The sequence below is a fragment of the Musa acuminata genome, chromosome BXJ3-4 (assembly GCF_036884655.1).
Source record: "Musa acuminata AAA Group cultivar baxijiao chromosome BXJ3-4, Cavendish_Baxijiao_AAA, whole genome shotgun sequence".
NCBI lineage: Eukaryota > Viridiplantae > Streptophyta > Magnoliopsida > Zingiberales > Musaceae > Musa > Musa acuminata.
The window spans coordinates 40,831,142-40,852,610 of record NC_088352.1 but is presented as its reverse complement, the minus strand read 5'-3'; the positions used below and the strand labels follow the sequence as shown (position 1 = coordinate 40,852,610).

The window sequence follows — 21,469 nt, the reverse complement described above, 5'->3', positions numbered from 1 at the left end:
CTTGAGAAGGCTGACGGTTGACGCCATCGCTGCCTTTGCACGCCCTGGGGCGGTAGCTTTTTCAAGGCAATGTTTTGAGTGGTGCAGTGCATGTTGATTGACACGCGTATGAACACAAACAGTGAGAGTACACGTGGTAAAGATTGGAAAAGGCATGCATGAAGAACGCATGGACACCACGTCTAATGATTTCATCATGTTGTTCCCGACTCGTTAGGTAGCCTGTTGAAATAACTCTCACTCGACTAGAACCACTATTTTATACAATTAATGATTCAACTCCCAGACTTCACCGAACTTTCAACAACAATAGATGACAAATGAAGAACTTGATAGAAATGGAAACAGTTCAATTCCTGGCATTGCTAAGATCCAACATAAAAGCTTTATAAAAAACAAACTCAGACAAGAACGAGCAAAACAAAAGTAAACCGAGTTCAAAATGACGTTCCACATATGGCGTTCCTACCCTTTGCCATGACCAAATCGATCGAATCACCTAATTTGATGCAAAATTCTGTCGTAATACTTGTAATAAAATCACCAAGTGCCGACCACCCAAGTCTCACTGTGTCTCACCAAGCCACTTGGAAAAATTCTCGAACTCTGCGTAATCACTGTCGGAGATCATCGTCTTGTACCATGCCCGCCCGGCAGACTTGATTGCAGCAGCTTCTTCCTGAGAAAGAAGAAAAAACAACCGAGCTCAGTGCAAAAGCATCACCAAGAAAACATGGCTAATTATGTACACAATTCTTGGATGCTTTTCAGCTTAGAATTCCAAGCTGTAGTTGGTATTCCTAAGACGAGCCTTCCCCTGTTCAAGTAGAACGCATCCTTGAAAGCCTCAATATCAGAAATATTCAACGGAATCGAATGGATTTACAATCTACATATTATTTAATATCACATGATTGGATGACTGATTTTGGCCAAAATCAAGTGGTAAGTATGACTGCATTTGAAGTACGGCATGTATGTAACAGTATATAATACAGCAATAAATTCTAGTTATTTCCAAACCACTACAGTATAAACAACAACAGAAAAACAAATTGGACTCCCCGAAACAATTTAACCCACTAATAGACACGTCTTAAATTTATTAAAAATAAGAGATATAAAACTAGATGGATGGGAAAGAACTATATCCAAATTTGGCGCCAAAATATCATGCTTCAATTCTATAAGAGAAAGAATTTGAATAAACCAAGGGATAGTTCCAAAGGAATAAACTAATAATTGGTGAAATAATAATCACATTCTAACACATGTCAATGTCAAATATTGGTTTATATGTTGATATATTGCTTATATGTTTTCTTTAATCAACCTAAGCACATCAGAACAGTGGAAATAACTGCAAACAACATAGGCAGGAATTGACATGTAATTAGCTCCAATATAATTCTATCAGCAAACTATTAAGCAGAAAAATACTGACACTATCTAAGCATTGCCAAATAGATTAATTCTCACATACAGAACTATACATGATGACGACGGTATAACAAATGCAATACCTTGGGGAGTTGGGTCCTCTTCTTGTCGAGCTTCTCCTTCTTGGCCTTGACGCGCTGCGCCTCGGCAAGTAGAGACATCCTCCTGGCGGTCTTGGCGTAGGGGTTCAACTTCAGAAGCGTGTAGAGATTCTTCAGTGGGTTCTTCTTCAGCGTGTGCCTCTTCACCTCCTTCTTGATGGGTCGCACAACCGACTGCACCTCATCCGAGTTGATGATCCTCGAGAGATCAGCATTCAGCATCTTCGGCCTCGGAAGCACGTAACCCTTCTTCTTCTCGGACGGCTTATCGAAGGTTCCATAGATCGAGTCCAGCTTCTCGAAGGCTGACTTGGTCCAGATGATGAACCTGCCGATGTGGCCTCCTGGGGCTAGCTTCAGAAGGTTGAGACGCTCGACATTGGCCACATCGACGCCGGGTATGTTACGGAATGCTTTGACGATCTTGGAACCTTCGGTGCCGTACACGATCAGGGGACCCTTGCGCGAGATGTAGCGGCGGTTTCGCATCTTACCCTTGCCGGGGCGGATTCCCTGGGTGTCCTTGGCCTTCTCGGCGTCGGGGAGGGCGCCGATCTGCTTGAGGATCTTGATGGCGGAGGCGGTCTTCTCCACGCCCTCGGCGGAGTCGGAGACCACGAGGGGGATCTCGGGGACGGATTCGATCCGGTGTCCGCGGGCGAGGACGAGGGACGGGACGGCGGAGGCGGCGATGGCAGAGGCGACGGCGTAGCGGCGCATGTTGATGTTGACGCGGCGGTGCCAGCGGCGCCAGGTCTTGGTGGGGGCGAACATGCGACCACCACGGCACATGTTGCCGAAGGCACCCTGGCCGGCGCGGTGGGTGCCGCCGCCAGGTACACGGGGGATACGGGAGACGGCGCGGCCGGTTCCCCAGGACTCGGCAGAGGTCTGGTGGCCGGCGCGCTTGGATACGGCGTAGGGCTGGCGGCTGTTCTTGGACAGATTTGCGTGGGCGAAGCGGACGACGTCGGGGCGGATCGGGGCCTTGAAGGCGTCGGGCAAGGGGACGGCGGCCGGCGCGTCGGTGGCCATGTCGCCCTCGAGGGGCTGCACGGTAACGAGGGGACGGACGGCGGCGTAGGCCATGGGAGGAGGAGAGCGGTGGCGGCGGGATGCGGCGCTGGAGAATGCCCGACTTAGGGTTCAAGGTGACCAGCGGCGGGACGGGTTGGCATTATATAAGGCGTGAGCGGTGTATTAGGGTTCGAGTAATCATGACCGTCCGTTGGGTTTTGATCGGTGAGTGATATGATGAGATGAGAACGCAAGCGGAGACTTGAGTGAAGGCCCATAGATCGAGCCAAGCCCATACTTAAAAAGCTATTTAAATTTAAATTATGGAAATATGTAACATTTATTTAAATTTTCCAAAAAAAATAAATATTGTGATAATCATAATAATTCATTTACAGTTTCGAGTTGCATTTAAATGGTTACTTAAATGAGATAAACGATAATGAAATACATGTATGTAGGTGTTTATATTTTATAATGATATGTATTTAAAAATTAATTTTTGATGAATAAACACCAAAATATCTCTATTTGGTTACTTCATCAAACATAGGCAATCTGTCAGTCGAATGGAGTGGAGGATAGAATGGTGGGTACTAGAGATGACAAGAAAGAGAATTATGATGTATGGAGGACGGCCCCCTACTAGACTATCTAACCGTGAGATCGGTGGAACTAACTAATATAATTTGGTATTTGATAATTTTTTTCAAATATATATTTTTTTCAAATATAATTATTTTCAAAAATAGATGTTGTATTAGAAATGCTTAAATTATGATGATATCTTAGGATAGCATTAGAATTTCAGTATTTTTATAGAATGTTAATATAATTTTTAAAAAAATTTATAATATTATCTAAAATCATAAAATTATAAATATGATTTAGTGAAAAATCAATATGATTTATGTCTTCGATAAGATGATTTTTTTAAAAAATATTATATATTTATATGATTGTATTTTTTTAATTTATTATATATCTAGATTCTATGACTTTTTAAAGATGGTATACATTCATCTATTTATTTTATTTTTATTTTTTCAGTAAATGTTTAAAAATATTAAAAAGATAAATTTATTATATAATATTTGGTAATCTTTTAAAGTATAGTTTTATCATATAACACTCATATCAATACATATTTAAAATATAATATTGATTTATTATTTAACAAATATTTAAAATATTTCACACCTATATGTTCATTCAGATTCTCTACGCACTAAAAACACTATGAATATGTTTTCAAATATAATCTAAATGAAAAATCACAAACTATATATTTATGGGCTAATTATATATTTTTTCCTATAATTAGTTAGTAATTCAATCCATTGGCATCCATATAGTTTGAAATATTTAATCTCAATTTTTTCTTAAGTCGTTGATTTTACTGATAAAAGATACCACACATGTTGGCATAGGTAAAAATACATAAAAATAATAATAATAATAATAATAAATAATTTTTACTTATCGCTTTCTAATCATGTTTGAATTCTACTTTGCACCTCTTCTAATAAAAAAATTCAAATAATCATATGCAAATGTCTCAAACCCCTTAAGTCAACATAAATTCTCATTATCGCATTTAAATTAAATGTTTTGAGAGCATCGCTAAAGAAAAGACGCATGTGTTAGATATATAGATCAAGACGCTTAAATATCCATTGAATGACTTAGATGGGTAGTGTTTGTAATATTATGGAGATTAATGTCTTGAAAAAAATATAATGTGACTCGAGATAGATAGTTAAGAAAAATACTTAGAAGCCAAAGATTAATTGTAATTTGTGATTGTTGAAGTAATATCATCGAAAGCACTCCTTGAGATCAACGATTATGTGAATGTTATAGACACGATAAAGAGGAGTGAGATTGATGATCAAAACTTTTATCATTAGTGACAACCACACATCATTATCGGAGTCGTCGCCAGATTAATCGTCATCCTCCTCCTTAAGGTGGAGAGAGTTTGGTTGATCGCGAAAGCTAGGGTTAGTCATAGTCGAGTGGAAGGAAAGACCTGCCTCTTTGGTCTTTTATTAAAGCGTCTATCGATTTTAACATTTTTATTAGGAACATTATTTTTTATCTATCTATTTTATGTAATTTTTACATATGATAATACTGTCATATTTTTTTTCGATAACGATGATAACGTAAAGAAAATAAAATTAAATATTTTACATGTCAATGTAATCTTTTTAAGCAAATGAGTTAAGATGCTAAAGATGATATTACATGGGCCCATATGTAATTAGCCTCATGTTTACCTTCACTTAACATATACAGCATAAATTACAATACATAAATATTTGATAGCATACATATGTAGTTACAAACAATTAATATATAGAAAAATTATCATTACTTGAAAATATGATAGATTTAAATGAGTTTATTTTAATTAACTCTTGGCGTGGCCCCCACAGTTTCACGGCCCACATGAGTTAATAATAGAGTTATGTACTCCAATCATATTAACCATACATGTGATCATTTAGGAGTTATATGTGATGAGTAAAGTTATTACACACACACATATATATATATATATATATATATATATATATATATATATATATATATATATATAATTAACAAAATAAACATAATACATATATGTTAATATGTATTATATTGAGTATTTGTTTCTCAGGTTTTTTTTTTGTGGGTGGAGATATCAAAGTTACAATCACTTTATTCAAGAATAGAGTAATTGGATTGATGGCAACCTTTTTGATCTGTTTCTATCAAATATACAAGAAAAGTGATCGAGAACAAAATAAAAATGAAGCGTCGATCCCTTAAAAAAATGGGAAAAAATATAAACAAAGAAGAGACGATTCGTCCAAATTATATAAAGGCATTTAGTTTCGACCTTTGAGTGTTCTGGGCCCACGTGGAGAAGACGTGGGCCGCGCTGCTCCGCTGTACGACCCTCGGTATGACGTCAGCCTCTCCAGACGCAAACGTGTATGGATCCCACGCCGCAGTGCTGTAACCACGGTTTGCCCTCGGAGGTCTTCAGGGGTGATTCGGTCGAGCTTGGCATGGGGCCCACACGATAGCCCAAATATCTGGCGGATTGCCACAGAGACGATGAAGATTTGGGGATTCGAACCAAGACAGCGACTATACTTCATTCGAGTGAGCACGGCTTCCGCCGTTTCTCGTGGGACCCGCTTTTCTGCCATGTTAGCTAGCGGAAACTCCCCCGAACCCCGGATGACCTTGGACAGCTGATCTACATCTACCCCTGGCGAACACCGTCGATGTCCTCCTCCCTCGGGACAGGTTGTGCTAAAACCCAAAGGAAGAAGAAGAAGAAGCGACAGAAGAGATGGCTCAAGCTCTCCGCCTCCTCTCTCCTCCCACGCCCTCCCCCTCTCTCCCCAAATTGTCTTCTCTCCCCTTCCCACCCCGCCCCCTTCCCTGCCTCCCCTGTCCCCGCCGCTACGCCCTCCGCGCCGCCGCCTCGTCTCCTCACCCGGATCTCGACCTCCTCCCCTTCGACGGCGATGCCGGCGGGCCGGCCACCACCTCCATCGACGTGGACTCCGTCACCGAAGCGGAGCTCAAGGAGAACGGGTTCCGGAGCACCAGACGGACGAAGCTGGTGTGCACGATCGGCCCCGCCACCTGCGCCGCGGAGCAGCTGGAGGCCCTCGCCGTTAGCGGGATGAACGTGGCGCGGGTCAACATGTGCCACGGCACCCACGACTGGCACCGCGGCGTCATCCGCCAGGTCCGGCGGCTTAATGAGGAGAAGGGGTTCGCGGTGGCCGTGATGATGGACACCCAGGGCAGCGAGATTCACATGGGCGACCTCGGCGGCGCCGCCTCCGCCAAGGCTGAGGTGAGGTTCTTGGGCCAGCTACACTGAGGCCGCTTCCTTTTATAGGATTTGGATTATTTCCTTTTTCCCGTTTTGGAGTTTAGACAAGGCATGGAACGAAATTAAGTTATGGGCATCGCAGGCTTTGGGAACTAAAGAGTTGAAATGCATCTTTGCAAGTTGACAGTGAAGAACTCTGTTGATGCAAACCTAACTCGTATTCTTTTCCCCGTCTGTTTCCTCGGCAGTTCTGCTACAGCACGAGTGAATGTGTTATGTTTAAGTTCTTGCTTATTTTATATTCCAACAGTGATCGTCGCTTCTCTTAGTTCTTGCTTATTTTATGTTAGCGTGTAACTTTTAGATGAATATTGCAATAAACAATATAATGTAGTCACTTGATTTTACCTGAATAGGATAACTTACTTTCTCTTTCTTTTTCTTCTAATTTTTAACTTTCCTATTGGTAGAGAACCTTCCTCCAACTTCACGTTTGTATGAATTTATTAATAATGAATTCCAAATAAGCATTTTACTTGTGTTTAATTCATATTAAAAAAGACAAAAAATAACTAGATGAAGTATTGTAGAGAGGAAGTAATTAATGCAATTTGGCTACACTGTCAAATTTATTATCATATTCTGTATACCCCAACTTAAGTCAAGCATCGGCACAAGTTGTGCATTTTAGAACCTTGAATGCAATTTATATTACATTGTAGTTTTCCTACTTACAAGAAAATAGTGTAACTCTGAAACTAATGTTGGACCATTCTTGGGTACTTTAAGATCAGGTTTTTGTGCATATGTACTGCAAAATATACACAAAATATAGGTAATTGCATAGATACTCTTTGAGTGACTGCAAACTGGATGTTTTGATGGTGAATGATATAGGCAACCTTGCCAAATTGTGAAATGTTGTTGCTAAATTTTCCTTAGTGATTAACGCTGAAGGTAAATGAACTTTTTTCCAAGGTCCGTAATACCGTACCGTACCGGAGTTTCGACCTGGGCTCGGTACCGGTACGGTACGGTATATCGAGTGGTACACCCAGGTGTACCGCTCGGTATATTTAGGCGTGCCGAGCACCGTAGCAGTGCTGTAGTGCTACAGTGTTGCTACAGTGTCGAAACGGTAACCGATGATCCGCGTACCGGAAGCCTGTAGGACCGGTACGTAACGGTCCGGTACTGCAGACCATGCTTTTTTCACTCTTGATGGCTTGTAAACAGCAAAAAAGTTTGCAATATTAGGATTTAATGCTATGTGAAGGATGGGATTAGTTTCAATTGTTCAAATTGGATTTTGTTGTGTGAATGTCCACTAAGAATCAACTAGGTTTTGTTGGAAATCATCATGAGCAGCAGGAACCAATAAAAAATGGTTAAAATCATATTGAATCAGTTGATCAGTTATGATGTCCAATTCTGGTAGATTTCATCAGAGTCTGTGGCCTAGTCTGGCTAGTTCACTGAAAGATGAAGGAGCTCCAGCATTGGTTTTTGATGGGCGGTTCTTGTAGACCTTGGATAGATATAAGAAAGTTAAAACCAGTGATTCTCTATTGGATAAAATGTCAATGTTAATCCTTAATATACAAAAAATGATATACTCTTCCAGTACCATTTTATATATTTTGACTTTGACCCTTTCCTTATCTTATGTAATGAGGCAAAAGTTTTTGAATCTTAAAAGAAGTTTGTGTTAAGTCAATCACAAGTTTTTTTCATATTATTCATTCAACTAAGAACTTGTGTTACTTATATCTATTGTCATTCTTTTTCATATTTTCTCTTTCCTTTTTTGTTCTTTCTGTCATTATTGCATAGTTAGATTAGCATGTTTGGAATTAGCAAAGTTCATGATTTAAAAGTTGTAGAGTTCCAGATAATTGTGGGCATGATGAATTTAGGAAGAATGACACAATAGTTGAGCACCAACTCTCCCCCTCACTCCGCCTCTTCCTCTGTTTCTCTTTGAAGGTTTGATAAATATGTGAGCGATTACTGTTTGTACGATACATGAAGCAATCAATCTGAACTTTCTTGCATGTCAAGCGTACCCTCACTAACACTATCTTATCCAGGATGGTGAAATTTGGACATTTAGTGTGAGATCTTTCAACTCACCTCTTCCAGAACGGACCATCAGTGTGAACTATGATGGCTTTGCTGAAGGTTGAGGATTGAAAGCTCGTCATTATATATCTTTTTTTCTGAAGGAATCTCTAAATTTCTTGTCAGGCAAAAGAACTGTTTTAGTTATCGTTTGTTCTCTAAAGACTTCTTTCACCTAATGTAGATGTTAGAGTTGGTGATGAACTTCTTGTGGATGGAGGAATGGTCAGATTTGAGGTGATTGAGAAGATAGGGCCAGATGTAAAGTGTCGTTGCAATGATCCTGGGCTGCTGTTGCCACGTGCTAATCTTACTTTTTGGCGAAATGATAGGCTCATTCGAGAACGGAACGCCATGCTCCCTACAATTTCTTCCAAGGTTGGTGCATCCTTAAGCACTAAATTAATGTGGTACCCTTAAAAAACTTCCAAAATCCAAGTATATGTAGATCCATCATGCACTTTATAATCAGGATTCTCTTATATTATTATTAAATTTTGAATTGTACTTAGACTGAAATCACTTGCTTTACAAATGCTGCAGATTGCAAATTTTATCTTCCTTCATTTTAATGTTAATGTCATTACTCAAACTTGACTTCTTGATGTAATGTGTACAAATTAGAATAACAATCTCAATTACTAGAAGGCATGTGCGGTATCAACCTTGTATAAAGATACCGAATCCTTTTCTGGGACTAGGGAAGCACACATGAAATCTTTTCTATTTCTTGTCAATTATATCAGTCAATGTCTTTTTTTTGTGGGCTTTTTGTAATGACAAATGTCTTATTAATCTTTCTTTTCACTGTATGAGGCATTTTCTGGAAAATTTCCCAGTCTCTGCCATGGGCTCGAATGATTATGTCATCAGCTGTTATGCAGAATTTGCACATTATTAGATTATCTCAATTTAGTAATAGTTTCCTTATGCTCCTTGATGGATTGCTATTTCCCAATGCTGTTTTGTATCTGATCTATACTATGTTAATTGCAACGTCTAGTCTCATTCCAATAGAATATCAATATACAATGATTAATAATAAATGTTCTCTTGGTATTTGTTGTCTTCTAGTTTTGCTTTTGATACAATAATAAGTGATATTTATTAAATCAAGGAACATTATGCGATTTAATTTAGGCACAAAAATATATCTGATGAGATTTGCTGGTCTATAGTCTCTTGCTTGCAACTAGAATGTTGAAATAGGAATATCTATGGTAATGGGTAGCTAGAACTTTTATTTGTATTGAACTCTAATTGAATGTGAATAGCTATGTGTACGTTTACTGAATAATCCAACTGATCCGGTGGAATGAAAGAACAATTTGCTTTGTCAAATCCTATCATTAAACTGCACTTAATGCGCCCATGATTTTGATATATGCAGGATTGGCTTGATATTGATTTTGGGATCTCCGAGGGTGTAGATTTTATAGCAGTTTCCTTTGTCAAGTCTGCAGAAGTCATTAGTCACCTCAAAAGCTATATAGCTGCACGATGCCGTGATAAGTAATATAATATCCTTTTCTTTTTTCCTTTTTGTAAATTGGTTAATATTTTTCATTTTACAGACTGGAAATTTCCAGTTAACTTGTGTAGCTGATGATACAATATATATATACAGATGCATTTTATCTTATCAAGATGATCTGATACTTAATAACTTTTGGGCTAATTGAAGTAATATTCTTTAAACACCATGCTTGATCAGGTTCCGCATGTTTGTTTGCTCATATGCACAATTGTACTAAACTTTTTAAATTGTGATAAAATCCATTATTTTGAATCTACTATATTTGACTCTTGCAAAATGATATTGACATTGTTGTGGAAACTATATTTGCCCCTATAAATGAATTTACCCTCTTAATAGTTCAATAAATTAGAGGGGTATATTGGAAATTCGAAAAAAATAAAAATATTAAAATAGGCGGTTCCAATTCGAAATCGGTTTCGAAACCAAAACTGGAACCGGTTCAGTTCCTGCTCCAAATTTGACTGAACCGAAACTGTCGGTTCTGGAAATGGGCTAAGGACTAACTTTAAATCCAAGATTCTCAGACCATATGAAATGGTTGAACACAATCAAACTATTATTATGATAAACCAAAACTAGTATTAAACTCAAACCAAATCCTATGTAAGGTCTTCAAATTTTGAAGTTGATCAGTTAAAAATCATGGGCAAGTCCTACCACTTCATGGTCAATAAGCTTCTTTTCTTTAGCATCACTGATAAAAATATTCTAACAATACTGAAGTGTTGGTGGATTTTTTTGTGTCATCGCTTGCCTTTGACAGCTCTCCTTCTCTGCTCTTCTCTTCTTTGTCGTGATCGCAGGCGAAGGTGCTAGCTAGTGTAACTAGTAAAGATTTTGAAAGTTTATCATAAGGTCCTGGGTTCAAACATCACCTTCGACACTTACTCTTTGCAAAAAGAAAAATATGAAAGTGTCTGTTTCACTGCTTGTTGATGATCTCATCTAATGAATAACTAGGGCTCCTAACTCATCATCTTCTGATGATATTTTGTAAGACAATTTTAGAATATTATTAATTTTTGAATCACTGGTTTTTCTAGTAAAGTCAACTATAGTGTACCATAAGTGTTATGAATGTTTTGGATGTTGATGATTTTATGTAGGGTTCTTGACTTTGATTTAAGTTGTCATCAACTTCCAGGAATATAAACTGGATATAACTGAATGTAACAATTTTTAGTACTTCGTTACATTTTTTTAGTTTTCTTTCCGTATGTGCAGCCTCAAATTCCAAATAGGTGTGGCGACCAAGCCTTGCTACTGTCTTGTAACTTTGTCTCCCACCTCTTTCCATCAATAGTGAGGTGACAATAATGATTATGAGAAAACAATCAACAACCATATTGTTTACTTATTTAAAAAAATAGATTTATCATTTCCTTCTAAAATCTCCTTGTGAACATCTCTCTTGGCATGAGACCAGTTTTAACTGAAGCAAACCTGGCACATTCTATAGTTCAGTTGTATGTTGCTTCTTTTTTTTAAAAGATGAAAAAAAATTTGCAGTCTAGTCATTTTCTGAATAAATTTTACATGTATAAAAAAAAAATGGCGTACCCAGTACACAAAGCTCCTGCCAATGCGGGTCTGAGGAGAGTCAATGTATGCAGCCTTACCTTTAAATATTTAAAGAGGTTGTTTCCATGACTTCCCTGATTTCCCAGGTTGCAAAGGAGCAACCTTACTATTGTACCAAGGCCCGCCCTTTTTTTACTTGATTATAGATTCACTCTTGGTTACATTCTTATGTCATAGCTAATGCTACGTGTTCCAGGGAAATTATGGTGATTGCGAAGATTGAGAGTGTTGATTCCTTGAAAAATCTGGAAGGCATCATTCGTGCATCAGATGGAGCAATGGTAGCCAGAGGAGACATGGGTGCTCAAATTCCACTGGAAGAAGTGCCTTCAGCTCAGCTAAAAATTGTCAAGTTGTGCAGGCAGCTAAACAAGCCTGTAATTGTGGCTTCTCAGCTTCTGGAGTCTATGATTGAGTATCCTACACCAACTAGAGCTGAAGTTGCTGATGTTTCTGAGGCAGTTAGGCAGAGGGCTGATGCTCTGATGCTCTCAGGTGAGTCAGCTATGGGTCAATATCCAGAGAAGGCATTGGCTGTACTTAGAAGTGTAAGCCTACGCATTGAAAGGTGGTGGAGAGAGGAGAAGCGCTATGAGGCAATGGAGCTTCCAGATATTGCATCTTCTTTCTCTGACAAAATTTCAGAGGAAATATGTAATTCAGCTGCTAAAATGGGTAAGCATTTTCATGTTCACTTTTCCCCAATATATATCCAGTTATTGCTTTATTGACCTTTCCAAAATTCTGGCTGCTAATTATTACTTTTTACTTCAGTGCTTAGATACATAATCTTGCATATATTTTGGATTAATTTAGTGATGCTAACTTTTTTTGGCTTTGAAAATTATTTGCACTTGGTTCCACACAACAACCGCAACAACAAGCTGTAATATTTTCAACTATTTGGGATTAACTATATGAATCTTTTGTGTTATTGAGCTTCATGAAAGGTTATATTCTTAACTTAAAAGTATTTAAAATTTTATTTATAGTTTCTAGTAGTCTTTTTTAGGTCTACCTCTACCTTTCCTTGAATCATTAACAATCATTGTTTTATCTTTTCTATCTGTAAATGATCTCTCAAACAACAATGTTAAATAATTCTTTCTCATTTTATCCTTTATTGACACTATACCTAATTGTTCACAAATGAAATCATTCTTTTTCTTATCTACATGGATACATCTTGGTCTACGTCTTCGTTTATAAGACTTATAAATCCACTTGAGATGTAATATCTACCTGAAGGAAACTAACTATTTTTAAAATTATGAAATGATATTTTTGTTCATCATTTCTTGATCTCTATCTCATACTGAACATCTCCTTTCAGCTATTATATTGATCTTTCTAGTTCTAGTTCTTAATTTGTAATGATCTATTTCACTTTTGGTTTACCACCTCTTTTTGCCCTTCAATTCTTTAGCTTTATAGGTCTTATTTGATCTTATCATGTTGGTATTGCTATCTTAGTACAAAATGAACTTAGTTTCGGGAAACAATTTGGAAAAGCGACCTATTACTAAATACCAATTTGCAGCTGTTCATCCTCACTAATGGTTATGACAGAAATTTCAAATGTATATTTGAAAGTACCGAATCTAGTTTCTTCGTGGCAGCTCAGAGAATCATGATAGGTTTCAGGATTAGCCATGATGTAATCTAGGGCAGTTAAGGCCACAACAACCTGAATAACATATTGGCTGAACATAATTAAAAATCAAGAAAAAAATCATAAAAAAACAAAATATTAGAAAAGAGTACAATTGAAACAAGAAGCTTGTGTGAAAAAGAATATGTTTATTTCCCTTTTCCATTGGTCCAAGTCCATATTAACCTTTTTTATTTTTTTGAAATAAACCATATGGAAATTTGATCAGCGACAGTTATTCCTTTATATATACTCTGGTCTGTGGTAACCCATGTGACATTCCTTTAGTTCAATAGTCATTATTGGGCATGATGCTTGTTGGAAGATATTCCTTAATTGGTTAATACACCTCATTTGCAAGGATTGTGATGTTATTGACTTTCTTAGCCAAATTTTAAGTGCAACAGTTTGCCCTTTACAAGAGTGCTTGGTGCTTTAGTTTTGCTTCCCTTGTTTGTTAGTAGTTGCTGTTTATTTTTCCTGACCCAGTTAATTGTGAATTGCAGCTAACAACTTGGGAGTGGATGCACTCTTTGTCTTTACAAGGACAGGTCATATGGCCTCACTGCTTTCACGCTGCCGCCCTGATTGTCCGATCTTTGCATTTACATCCTCAACATCTATGAGAAGACGATTGAATCTTCAGTGGGGTCTTATACCCTTTCGACTTAGTTTCTCTGGTGACATGGAGAGCAATCTTAACCGCACCTTTTCTTTGCTCAAGGCCAGAGGAATGATAAAGTCTGGTGATCTAGTCATTGCATTGTCAGATATGTTGCAATCTGTTCAGGTGATGAAAGTACCCTAGGAGGAAGTTTGCCTTAGATTGTATCCGCTTTATGAAAAGTTGCCTAAGCTTATGGCAAGCTTGGTGGATTTGTTGTCTGCTTTGCTGTATGTCATGCTATTCCTTTCCACTGTGCAGTTGCTGTTACCATGCCTTTATCAGTAGCGTCAAGTGCATAAGGTCAGTTGTGCAGGTTCTGTTTGTGTGTCGTCTGCTTATGATCTGGTTACATTGATCTGTTGAAATATAATATCATGAAGATCAAGAGCTTTATTTCACCTTGATCTGGGAAACAAATTCCTTGCAATTTTTTCTGAGATTTTGTTTCTAAATGTTTTACTCAATTTGTGTAGTTACTTTTTTCTATATCCCTGATTTGTTATTATTTGTGCTCAAAACTGATGCAAGAGACACCAAGATTGATGCACTCTGAGGTCATCTTCAAGAATTTAGATTAAATTATCTACAGTTCCGAGTCAAGTTGGATTAATGTTTTTTTCTTTTATGTTTCTAAATCTTTGAATCAATTTGCAGCCTTGTTTCTACTTGCTATCACAGAATTTTTGCAAGGTCATTACCAGAGTTGTATTTTGAACTTTGAGGCTTGACTTCTGCTGCAAGTCAGATTAGGAACATTATTCCAGAATTGAAGTTTCAAATTACTTACATGATTCGTGATCATAAAAAATATAGGTTTTTCACTTTTCCTATTGTAGATCCTATATGAATGCTATAATTCTCTTGATGTAAAAGAGTGTGAACCAAGTTTCTCAAAATTTAGTGAAATATGGCTTCCTTTATTGAGTATTGTATGATAACATATCTCTTTCATGCATGAGGTCAGTGGAGTAAACCAAACACTGTTTTTGTCTTTTAATTAATTGTTATGCTTTCTTGACTTTGAATACTTGCTATTCGACAGTAGAACCTCTACAAAGATCTTTTGTTCTGCATACATTATCTTTTTGCTCTCTTCAGCAAGCCATTGGAATCATATTTGGAATATTACTATTTTGTATTCACATGGAAAAGTCCACATCAGTCCAATAGCCTTTTGGCTCCAAATCTATCATTTCCACTCATCTTTTTCTTTGGAATACAGCTTCAGACATAACTGTCCTAACAACCAAAACTTTCATTGTTTCTTCTTGTAATTTTCACTTCTATCATCCACTGTATTGCTAAATTGTGGTCTGAAATCAAAATTCTAGCAATCACTCTTCTATTGCTAAACTCTTCAGCATACTTTTATCTCCATGCAAACCCACCTCTCCTCATAATCTGTAGCATCACTACATGTTTAATTCTTATGATACATGCAGCAGGTCTACTACAGCATATGAAATGCTGTTCATTTGAGTGTACCATAGCCTAAAGGACTCCATGAAAAATATTTTTGCTGTAGGTAAGTCACCCTCCTGGAGTAGGGTGATTGGTTATAAATTTAAAGTACCTTTCATTAAAATTCAACCTTGAACAAATCCATGTTTTCATCACATGTCTATCAAAATTTTTTTCCAACATCGTAAGCATTGCAAAGTAAACATCCTTACCATGATTAATCTTTTTACTGTTCTAGCTGGATTTTTCACTTCTACAAAATTCCATTGAGCACTATTGTTATTTGTCAATTCATTATTGAGCTTAGATCTCCAGAGAAGCCCACTTCTGCTCATGGTCTACATTGTACTAAATCTTACATGTACTCCATCGATCCTCCATGTCCTTTTTCCCCGTAGGAAGGTACTCCTACCATCCGGGTGTACAATACATGATGTGCTCCACTAGGTTACAGGCAAGTCACCTTGCTAGAGAACAAGCTGGTCCAAGGTGGTTGGTTGTAAGGTAAGGAGGTGCAACTGATTGATGTTTCTGTATGCAATTAGTGTTTTTCTTTGCCAAATGTTGATGTCAAACTCTTCTTGTTTAATCCAGTTGTGAGTGGACTAGGATCCTAGCTTATTTGTTTATGAACTCAAAATCATTTTATTTAACTCGTTTAGTTAACAATCAGACTGTAACACATCTTCTTCTGAATTTTACATGTTGGAAGGAGCTGCTACTGCAGTGATCTACGGCAGCGGTGGATCGAACTGTTGGTGGTCGAGGAGGATCATCCTGGAACCTGCTGTCACTGTAAGATCTGACACTAAACCTATGATCTATATTTTCTTTTTCTTCTTTTTGCAATCAATTTTTGGATGCTCTCATAAATCCGGCATGGTTCTTAGAGGAAAATCCAGGGAGAACAAACGAATAGATACTGGAAAAGGGTGAACACAAATTGAGAATAGATTCATTAGATATGATACAAGGAAAAAGACAGAAATCTTGAGAACAGTGAGGAGAAAGAAAAAAATAAGTCGAGGACAATACAGTGATACATAAGTCCAAGTCAAACGACTACAACTGTTTATGTGATGACATATGGTTGATCTAGGAGAATCTCTTAAGACCCTATTTGATAGGAAGATTTGGAATGTTAAAATTCCTATGTATATTTTAAATAGAAATTCAATTGTCAGGGATCAAATTATAAAGTTTGCCACTAATGCATTAAAAATTGTAGCATAAAAGCTTATTATATCAAATTTAAAATAGTGCCATGTCTTGAATTTATATTCTATTTTGGTCCTTCCAACTATATTGTATCTTCGGGGGGTTTTACTTACTTGTTCTTGCATAGTCTTAAAACAGCATATTTGCCCTTATAAGTTTTAATCTTAATCACTACTAATTGTGATTTCAGTTGAGAAAAACTTGTTTTAAATATGAAACATCTAAAACATCCTTATTGTTCTTACTACAACATATATTAGTGCCAAACAAAGTTAAACAAACAGTCAAATGACTATCAATTGATTGACAAATTAAATATTAACAATAGGCAAAAATCAGAGTTCTTATGTTTTGTATATATAAATCTTACGCTTAGTTAAGATACATTATCAAAATTGCTGACTTCAATTTTGCGTCTTTCATGTATGGATTTCTTCATGAATAACCATAGCAAAGTTTTTCATGGTTGAAGAGTGGAATCACTTGGTAACTTTAGTGTGCATGCAATGCCATTATAGTGAGATAGACACTCTAAATTAGCATTCACCATATTGAAAACGTCTCTCTCACCGCCCCATGATCATGTTGGGATTTTAAAGCCAGAAGAAACAAGGATAGGGTAGGAAGCTTGATGCTTTCCATGTGTGACAACTTACTGCTTGATAGAAAAGAAATCACATTAACAGTATGTGAAAGCTGACCACCAACTTAAACATGATGAAAAAGAAGTACAGATTTTTTTAATTTTATTTTATGTTAGTGTAATTCCTTTCCCATTATACCAGCACCACTAATCTTAGTCTACAGAAAACACATCTTCTGCAGATCACGATCACAATCAGTGGTGACAAGAACATATTAAATCATGCCTCATCCCATCATATCTCTGTCCTTATCAAGCCTTTGCTCGATCGATGGAATGCCTACTTTGTTCCCATTGATGTCTACACAAGCAAAAGTTGTCTTGCAAGAAAAAAGTAAGTAGACAACAGATACGGTGGGTTGATCGTGTTGTCATATGCCTCTAAGCCTATGAAACAAAGTAGATGATAGACATCAGAGAAAGTTGAATGCAGATAGCCTCATTTGGATGTCGGACATGTGCATCATTTTCCTTTGTGTCATCTCTTGTATAAAGTTTAGGATTCGGTGGACAAAGTATAAGTTTAGCTACAATAGATATAGGTAACCTGTCCTAATCCTTTATTTGATCGGCATAAAGCTTATCTTAGAAATTAGTTTATAAGGTGGCAACATCATCTTAGCCTTTATTGATTAATTTAAGAAGCACTGTAGATCATGACATGTTTATATATATAATTTCTTTGAGGGATCTAATATGGGAGACTACTACACTGCTTCTTTCCCCCAAACCACATTTTGATGCGAGTTCTAAAAATCTGATGGTAGTGAAGACTGCATCCACATATTGTTACTCGAGGGCAGTCAAGTGTCCCCATTGTGCTCTAAAGTGATAGCTAAAGCGAGAGGGTCCACTATCACATCAATTTCATTGGTGATTTGAACCACTGCAATCGATGCTTGTAATGTGGCCCAAATGGTAGGGAACTCATCTTTGAGTGGTCAAGACCATGTTAACATGACTTGGGCCCTACACAGCTCTCATCTTTTAAGAGTGGCTTTAGTATGTAGTAGTAGTAGGGATCTGAATGAGGCATATGCTAATTTATGCTAAGTTAGATGTTTAACTTGGCAAATATTATGTGGTGTTAAGCTAAGAACGAAAGCTTGGGTCCAACAGATGATGGTAATTTTGCACAAGGATGAAACGATGAAGGGATGAATGGATCGACCATTCTAATGGATAAAATGTTCTACATTATTCATTAATGGATAAAGCCAATCCAGAAGGCAGTCGATCAAACATTTCCTGCCCACTCATCATCATCACCATCATCCCCTGTTGGAATATTCCGCGTAGCATTACATTAAGATGCCGAGATCAGGACGCGGAGGGATGTCGACATGGTCACCTCATCCTCACCTTGCCCCACGCCATCACCGCCGCTCCTTCGTTGGTTCGATCCCCTCTCATCGGACGGCCACCCCCGATGCCCGCATCGGAGAAGGCGCTACAGGCTTTTCCGTCCCTTGCTTCCCGATATAAGTATGATTCCTATTTTGTCTTTGATTTACGATGGTGCCACTTAGATGAAGGTGCCTGGTTTAGCGACCAGGTCCATCGTGGCGTGCCTGTAAATAAGGGCTTCGATGAGGGTGGCTTGGGAATCGGGAGCGACGTATGTCGTGCGGATTTGATTTTCCATATTTACCCTTCCGACGTCCTCCAAATGCGATGCCCGGTTCGTATAACGGCAGGGCATTAGATGAAAGTATCTCTGATGATACGGGTATTATGGGCATTGATGTAGCACACAAAACGACAAAGGAGGACGCACACGCGTCGCCATCGAGGACCGGGTTCGAAACCGCTCCATGAACCGCGCCACGTAGCCGAGCAGCAGTTGGTCCAAAGTAACCTTCTCTACTTATCCTGCGTCGACCCAGTTTTCACCTTCAATGTTATTGGACTTCTCCTTGGCCCACGTACAGGTCATCCGTAAAAACGGGGTGAGAAGTCCGGACAGACTGCGGCTGGGCGTGAAAAGGCGACGGTTTTGGGGTGGGGGGGTTTTATCCGGGCCACGTCGATCACACTCCTCGCTCGTTTTAAACCCCGTCCCCTGCTTCTCGACTTCTTCCCCTTTTCTCCAGAGCAACGAACCTGATCTCCCTCGCTGGGAGCGATGGCAGAAATCGCCTCACCGGCAGCATCTGCTGCAGGAATCGCGGCGGAAACCTGATCCTCTTCGCCGCGATGATCTCAAGGACGCCTTTTTCTCGAGCTGTCGTCGTGATCATTTCGAATTAGGAAAACGAAAGGGGAAAGGGCGTACCCTTGTGCCCGTCGGGAGAGCTGATGCACCATTAATTGCAGCGAAAGCAGCACTCTTTAATGACTTGGTGACCGCGATCGATTACTGTCCTTTGCTTTCCATTCGGGAAATTTTTGGGTGTCGGTTTTGTTTGGCGATATCAGCTGTGTTGTTGTCTTGCTTGGTGGTTTGTAGCTTTGGGGTTTGATCTCGATTTCGTGGACTTTTCTAGCTCGATTTGGCGTTTTTTGGTCGGGATTTGAGTGTTGTTGGAAGATGGATGAGTGGTGATTGGCTTGCGATTTGGAGGGAGAGGAAAGGTGGGGTTTTGATCTCCGGCGCGATGCCGTTCCAGATGAAGGTCCAGCCGATCGACGCGAAAGGATCGTTTAGGATCGACGCAGCGAAGCCCGCTGCCAAGTCCCGGCTGAAGCGACTCTTCGAGCGGCAGTTCCCGAGCGTGCTGCGGATCTCCTCGGCAGAGAAGCCCGGGGATGGGAGGGAGAAGGAGAGGGAGGACGACGGCTGCGAGGTGGAGCCGAGCTCCGTGTGCTTGGACAAGATGGTCGTCAGCTTCATGGAGGATGGGGGGAATGAGCGGCCGCAGCGGAGCCGATGCAACTGCTTTAATGTTAACTACGATGATAGCTCCGACGACGACTTCGATTTCCGTGGCAGCGGCGATCCTCCAGGCGCCGGCGACGCCGCCGAGTTCATCGAGGTAGTCTTCGTTGTCGCTCAATTGGACAAACACTCGCGAAAAGTCTCCATCTTTGGCCCCCCTTTCTCTAATTTGAACTAAAATCCTGGGTTTCATAGGGTTTGGTTCTTTGCGCGAGCATCGCCGAAAGGAATCTTTTGGCCGATGCATCGAAGATCATGGAGAAGGCCAAGAATTGGAATGGTAAGAGCGAATGCCGGAGGATCGTGGTCGACGGACTGCAATCGCTGGGCTACGACGCTGCCATCTGCAAGTCTCGGTGGGATAAAAATCCCTCCTTTCCCGCCGGTACCACTGCTTTCCCCTCTGCCCAATGTCTAAGCGTCGTTGCGTCTCTCCCTCTTCCGATCACGGCCTCTGATGGTTGGGTTGTCGGCAGGGGAGTACGAGTACCTCGACGTGGAGGTCGACGGCGGGGAGCGCCTCCTTATCGACGTCGACTTCCGGTCGGAGTTCGAGATCGCCCGGTCCACCAAGTCGTACCGCGCGGTGCTCCAGCACCTGCCGTCGCTCTTCGTGGGCCGGAGCGAGCGGCTGCAGCAGATCGTCGCCGCCGTCTCGGAGGCGGCGCGGCAGAGCCTGCGGAAGAAGGGCCTCCACGTGCCGCCATGGCGGAAGCCCGAGTACATGCGGTCCAAGTGGCTCTCCCCCTACCACCGCACGTCCACCGCCAAGCCCGAGGCTGAACCAGCAAATGATCCCCGTTCGACCTCGGCCACGGAACCGATTCCCGAGCTCGAGAGGGCAGTGGAGGCACCGGGCGACGGCGACTCCAAAGCGGGGGAGGAGGGTAAGGCCGAGGCTGTGGCGCAGCCGTGGCAGCCGCCGCCGGCGAGGCCGAGGTCAGGTGTCAGGGTCGTCGCCGGCTTAGCCGCTGTCCTCTGAGAAGCCTTCCTTATTTTTGTTCCTTTTTTCTTATTTTTCCAGTTAAAAAAAAAAAAGCGAGTGAGTGAGTGATATATGACGTCTTTTAAGAGTCCAAATCATCACTAAGCGTAATATATTCTCCTTTTCTTTAACCCTTTTAAAGGTTTTTTCTTTTTGTAAGATTTTGGGGAAAGGAAGCTTATTCTACTACTGTCGAGAAGAACAAATAATATATGAAGCATTCATTATATGAATTATATGTAGGCGCTTTGATGTGCAAGTTGGCAGTGGCCGGTGGTGGTGGTGTCTGAAACAGAGAGGTAGGTGGATTGCAGGCAAC

The 21,469-nt window shown here is 39.7% G+C and overlaps 3 protein-coding genes across 3 annotated transcripts; 2 read left to right on the top strand and 1 right to left on the bottom strand.

The window, feature by feature from the left end:
- Positions 1-329: 329 nt before the first annotated feature.
- On the bottom strand, positions 330-2,692 carry LOC135636990 (large ribosomal subunit protein uL4z-like). Its single transcript, XM_065149263.1, has 2 exons — positions 1,524-2,692; positions 330-679 (listed from the first exon to the last, which is right to left on the bottom strand). Exons 1-2 carry the CDS (start codon positions 2,628-2,630, stop codon positions 566-568), a joined length of 1,221 nt encoding a protein of 406 aa, XP_065005335.1. The 5' UTR covers positions 2,631-2,692; the 3' UTR covers positions 330-565.
- Positions 2,693-5,795: 3,103 nt separating this feature from the next.
- Positions 5,796-14,363, top strand: LOC135584796 (pyruvate kinase isozyme A, chloroplastic-like). The gene is made up of 6 exons (XM_065149973.1): positions 5,796-6,426; positions 8,496-8,586; positions 8,711-8,904; positions 9,917-10,038; positions 11,844-12,322; positions 13,805-14,363. The coding sequence occupies exons 1-6, from the start codon at positions 5,911-5,913 to the stop codon at positions 14,104-14,106; spliced, it is 1,704 nt and encodes a 567-aa protein (XP_065006045.1). The 5' UTR covers positions 5,796-5,910; the 3' UTR covers positions 14,107-14,363.
- A 4,955-nt stretch (positions 14,364-19,318) lies between these two features.
- LOC135637309 (uncharacterized) lies at positions 19,319-21,281 on the top strand. Its single transcript, XM_065149970.1, has 3 exons — positions 19,319-20,262; positions 20,361-20,550; positions 20,642-21,281. The coding sequence occupies exons 1-3, from the start codon at positions 19,822-19,824 to the stop codon at positions 21,145-21,147; spliced, it is 1,137 nt and encodes a 378-aa protein (XP_065006042.1). The 5' UTR covers positions 19,319-19,821; the 3' UTR covers positions 21,148-21,281.
- The last annotated feature ends 188 nt before the right edge of the window (positions 21,282-21,469 follow it).

What these genes read in the sequence shown, in the direction of transcription:
- LOC135637309 (XM_065149970.1), top strand. Translation starts at nt 19,822, where the DNA reads ATGAGTGGTGATTGGCTTGCGATTTGGAGGGAGAGGAAAGGTGGGGTT. An exon ending in ACGCCGCCGAGTTCATCGAG is followed by an intron (nt 20,263 to 20,360) that starts GTAGTCTTCGTT and finishes TGGGTTTCATAG; the next exon opens with GGTTTGGTTCTTTGCGCGAG. An exon ending in AAATCCCTCCTTTCCCGCCG is followed by an intron (nt 20,551 to 20,641) that starts GTACCACTGCTT and finishes GGTTGTCGGCAG; the next exon opens with GGGAGTACGAGTACCTCGAC.
- LOC135636990 (XM_065149263.1), bottom strand. Translation starts at nt 2,630, where the DNA reads ATGGCCTACGCCGCCGTCCGTCCCCTCGTTACCGTGCAGCCCCTCGAG. An exon ending in AGAGGACCCAACTCCCCAAG is followed by an intron (nt 680 to 1,523) that starts GTATTGCATTTG and finishes CTTCTTTCTCAG; the next exon opens with GAAGAAGCTGCTGCAATCAA.
- LOC135584796 (XM_065149973.1), top strand. Translation starts at nt 5,911, where the DNA reads ATGGCTCAAGCTCTCCGCCTCCTCTCTCCTCCCACGCCCTCCCCCTCT. An exon ending in CCGCCTCCGCCAAGGCTGAG is followed by an intron (nt 6,427 to 8,495) that starts GTGAGGTTCTTG and finishes TATCTTATCCAG; the next exon opens with GATGGTGAAATTTGGACATT. An exon ending in TCCCTACAATTTCTTCCAAG is followed by an intron (nt 8,905 to 9,916) that starts GTTGGTGCATCC and finishes TGATATATGCAG; the next exon opens with GATTGGCTTGATATTGATTT.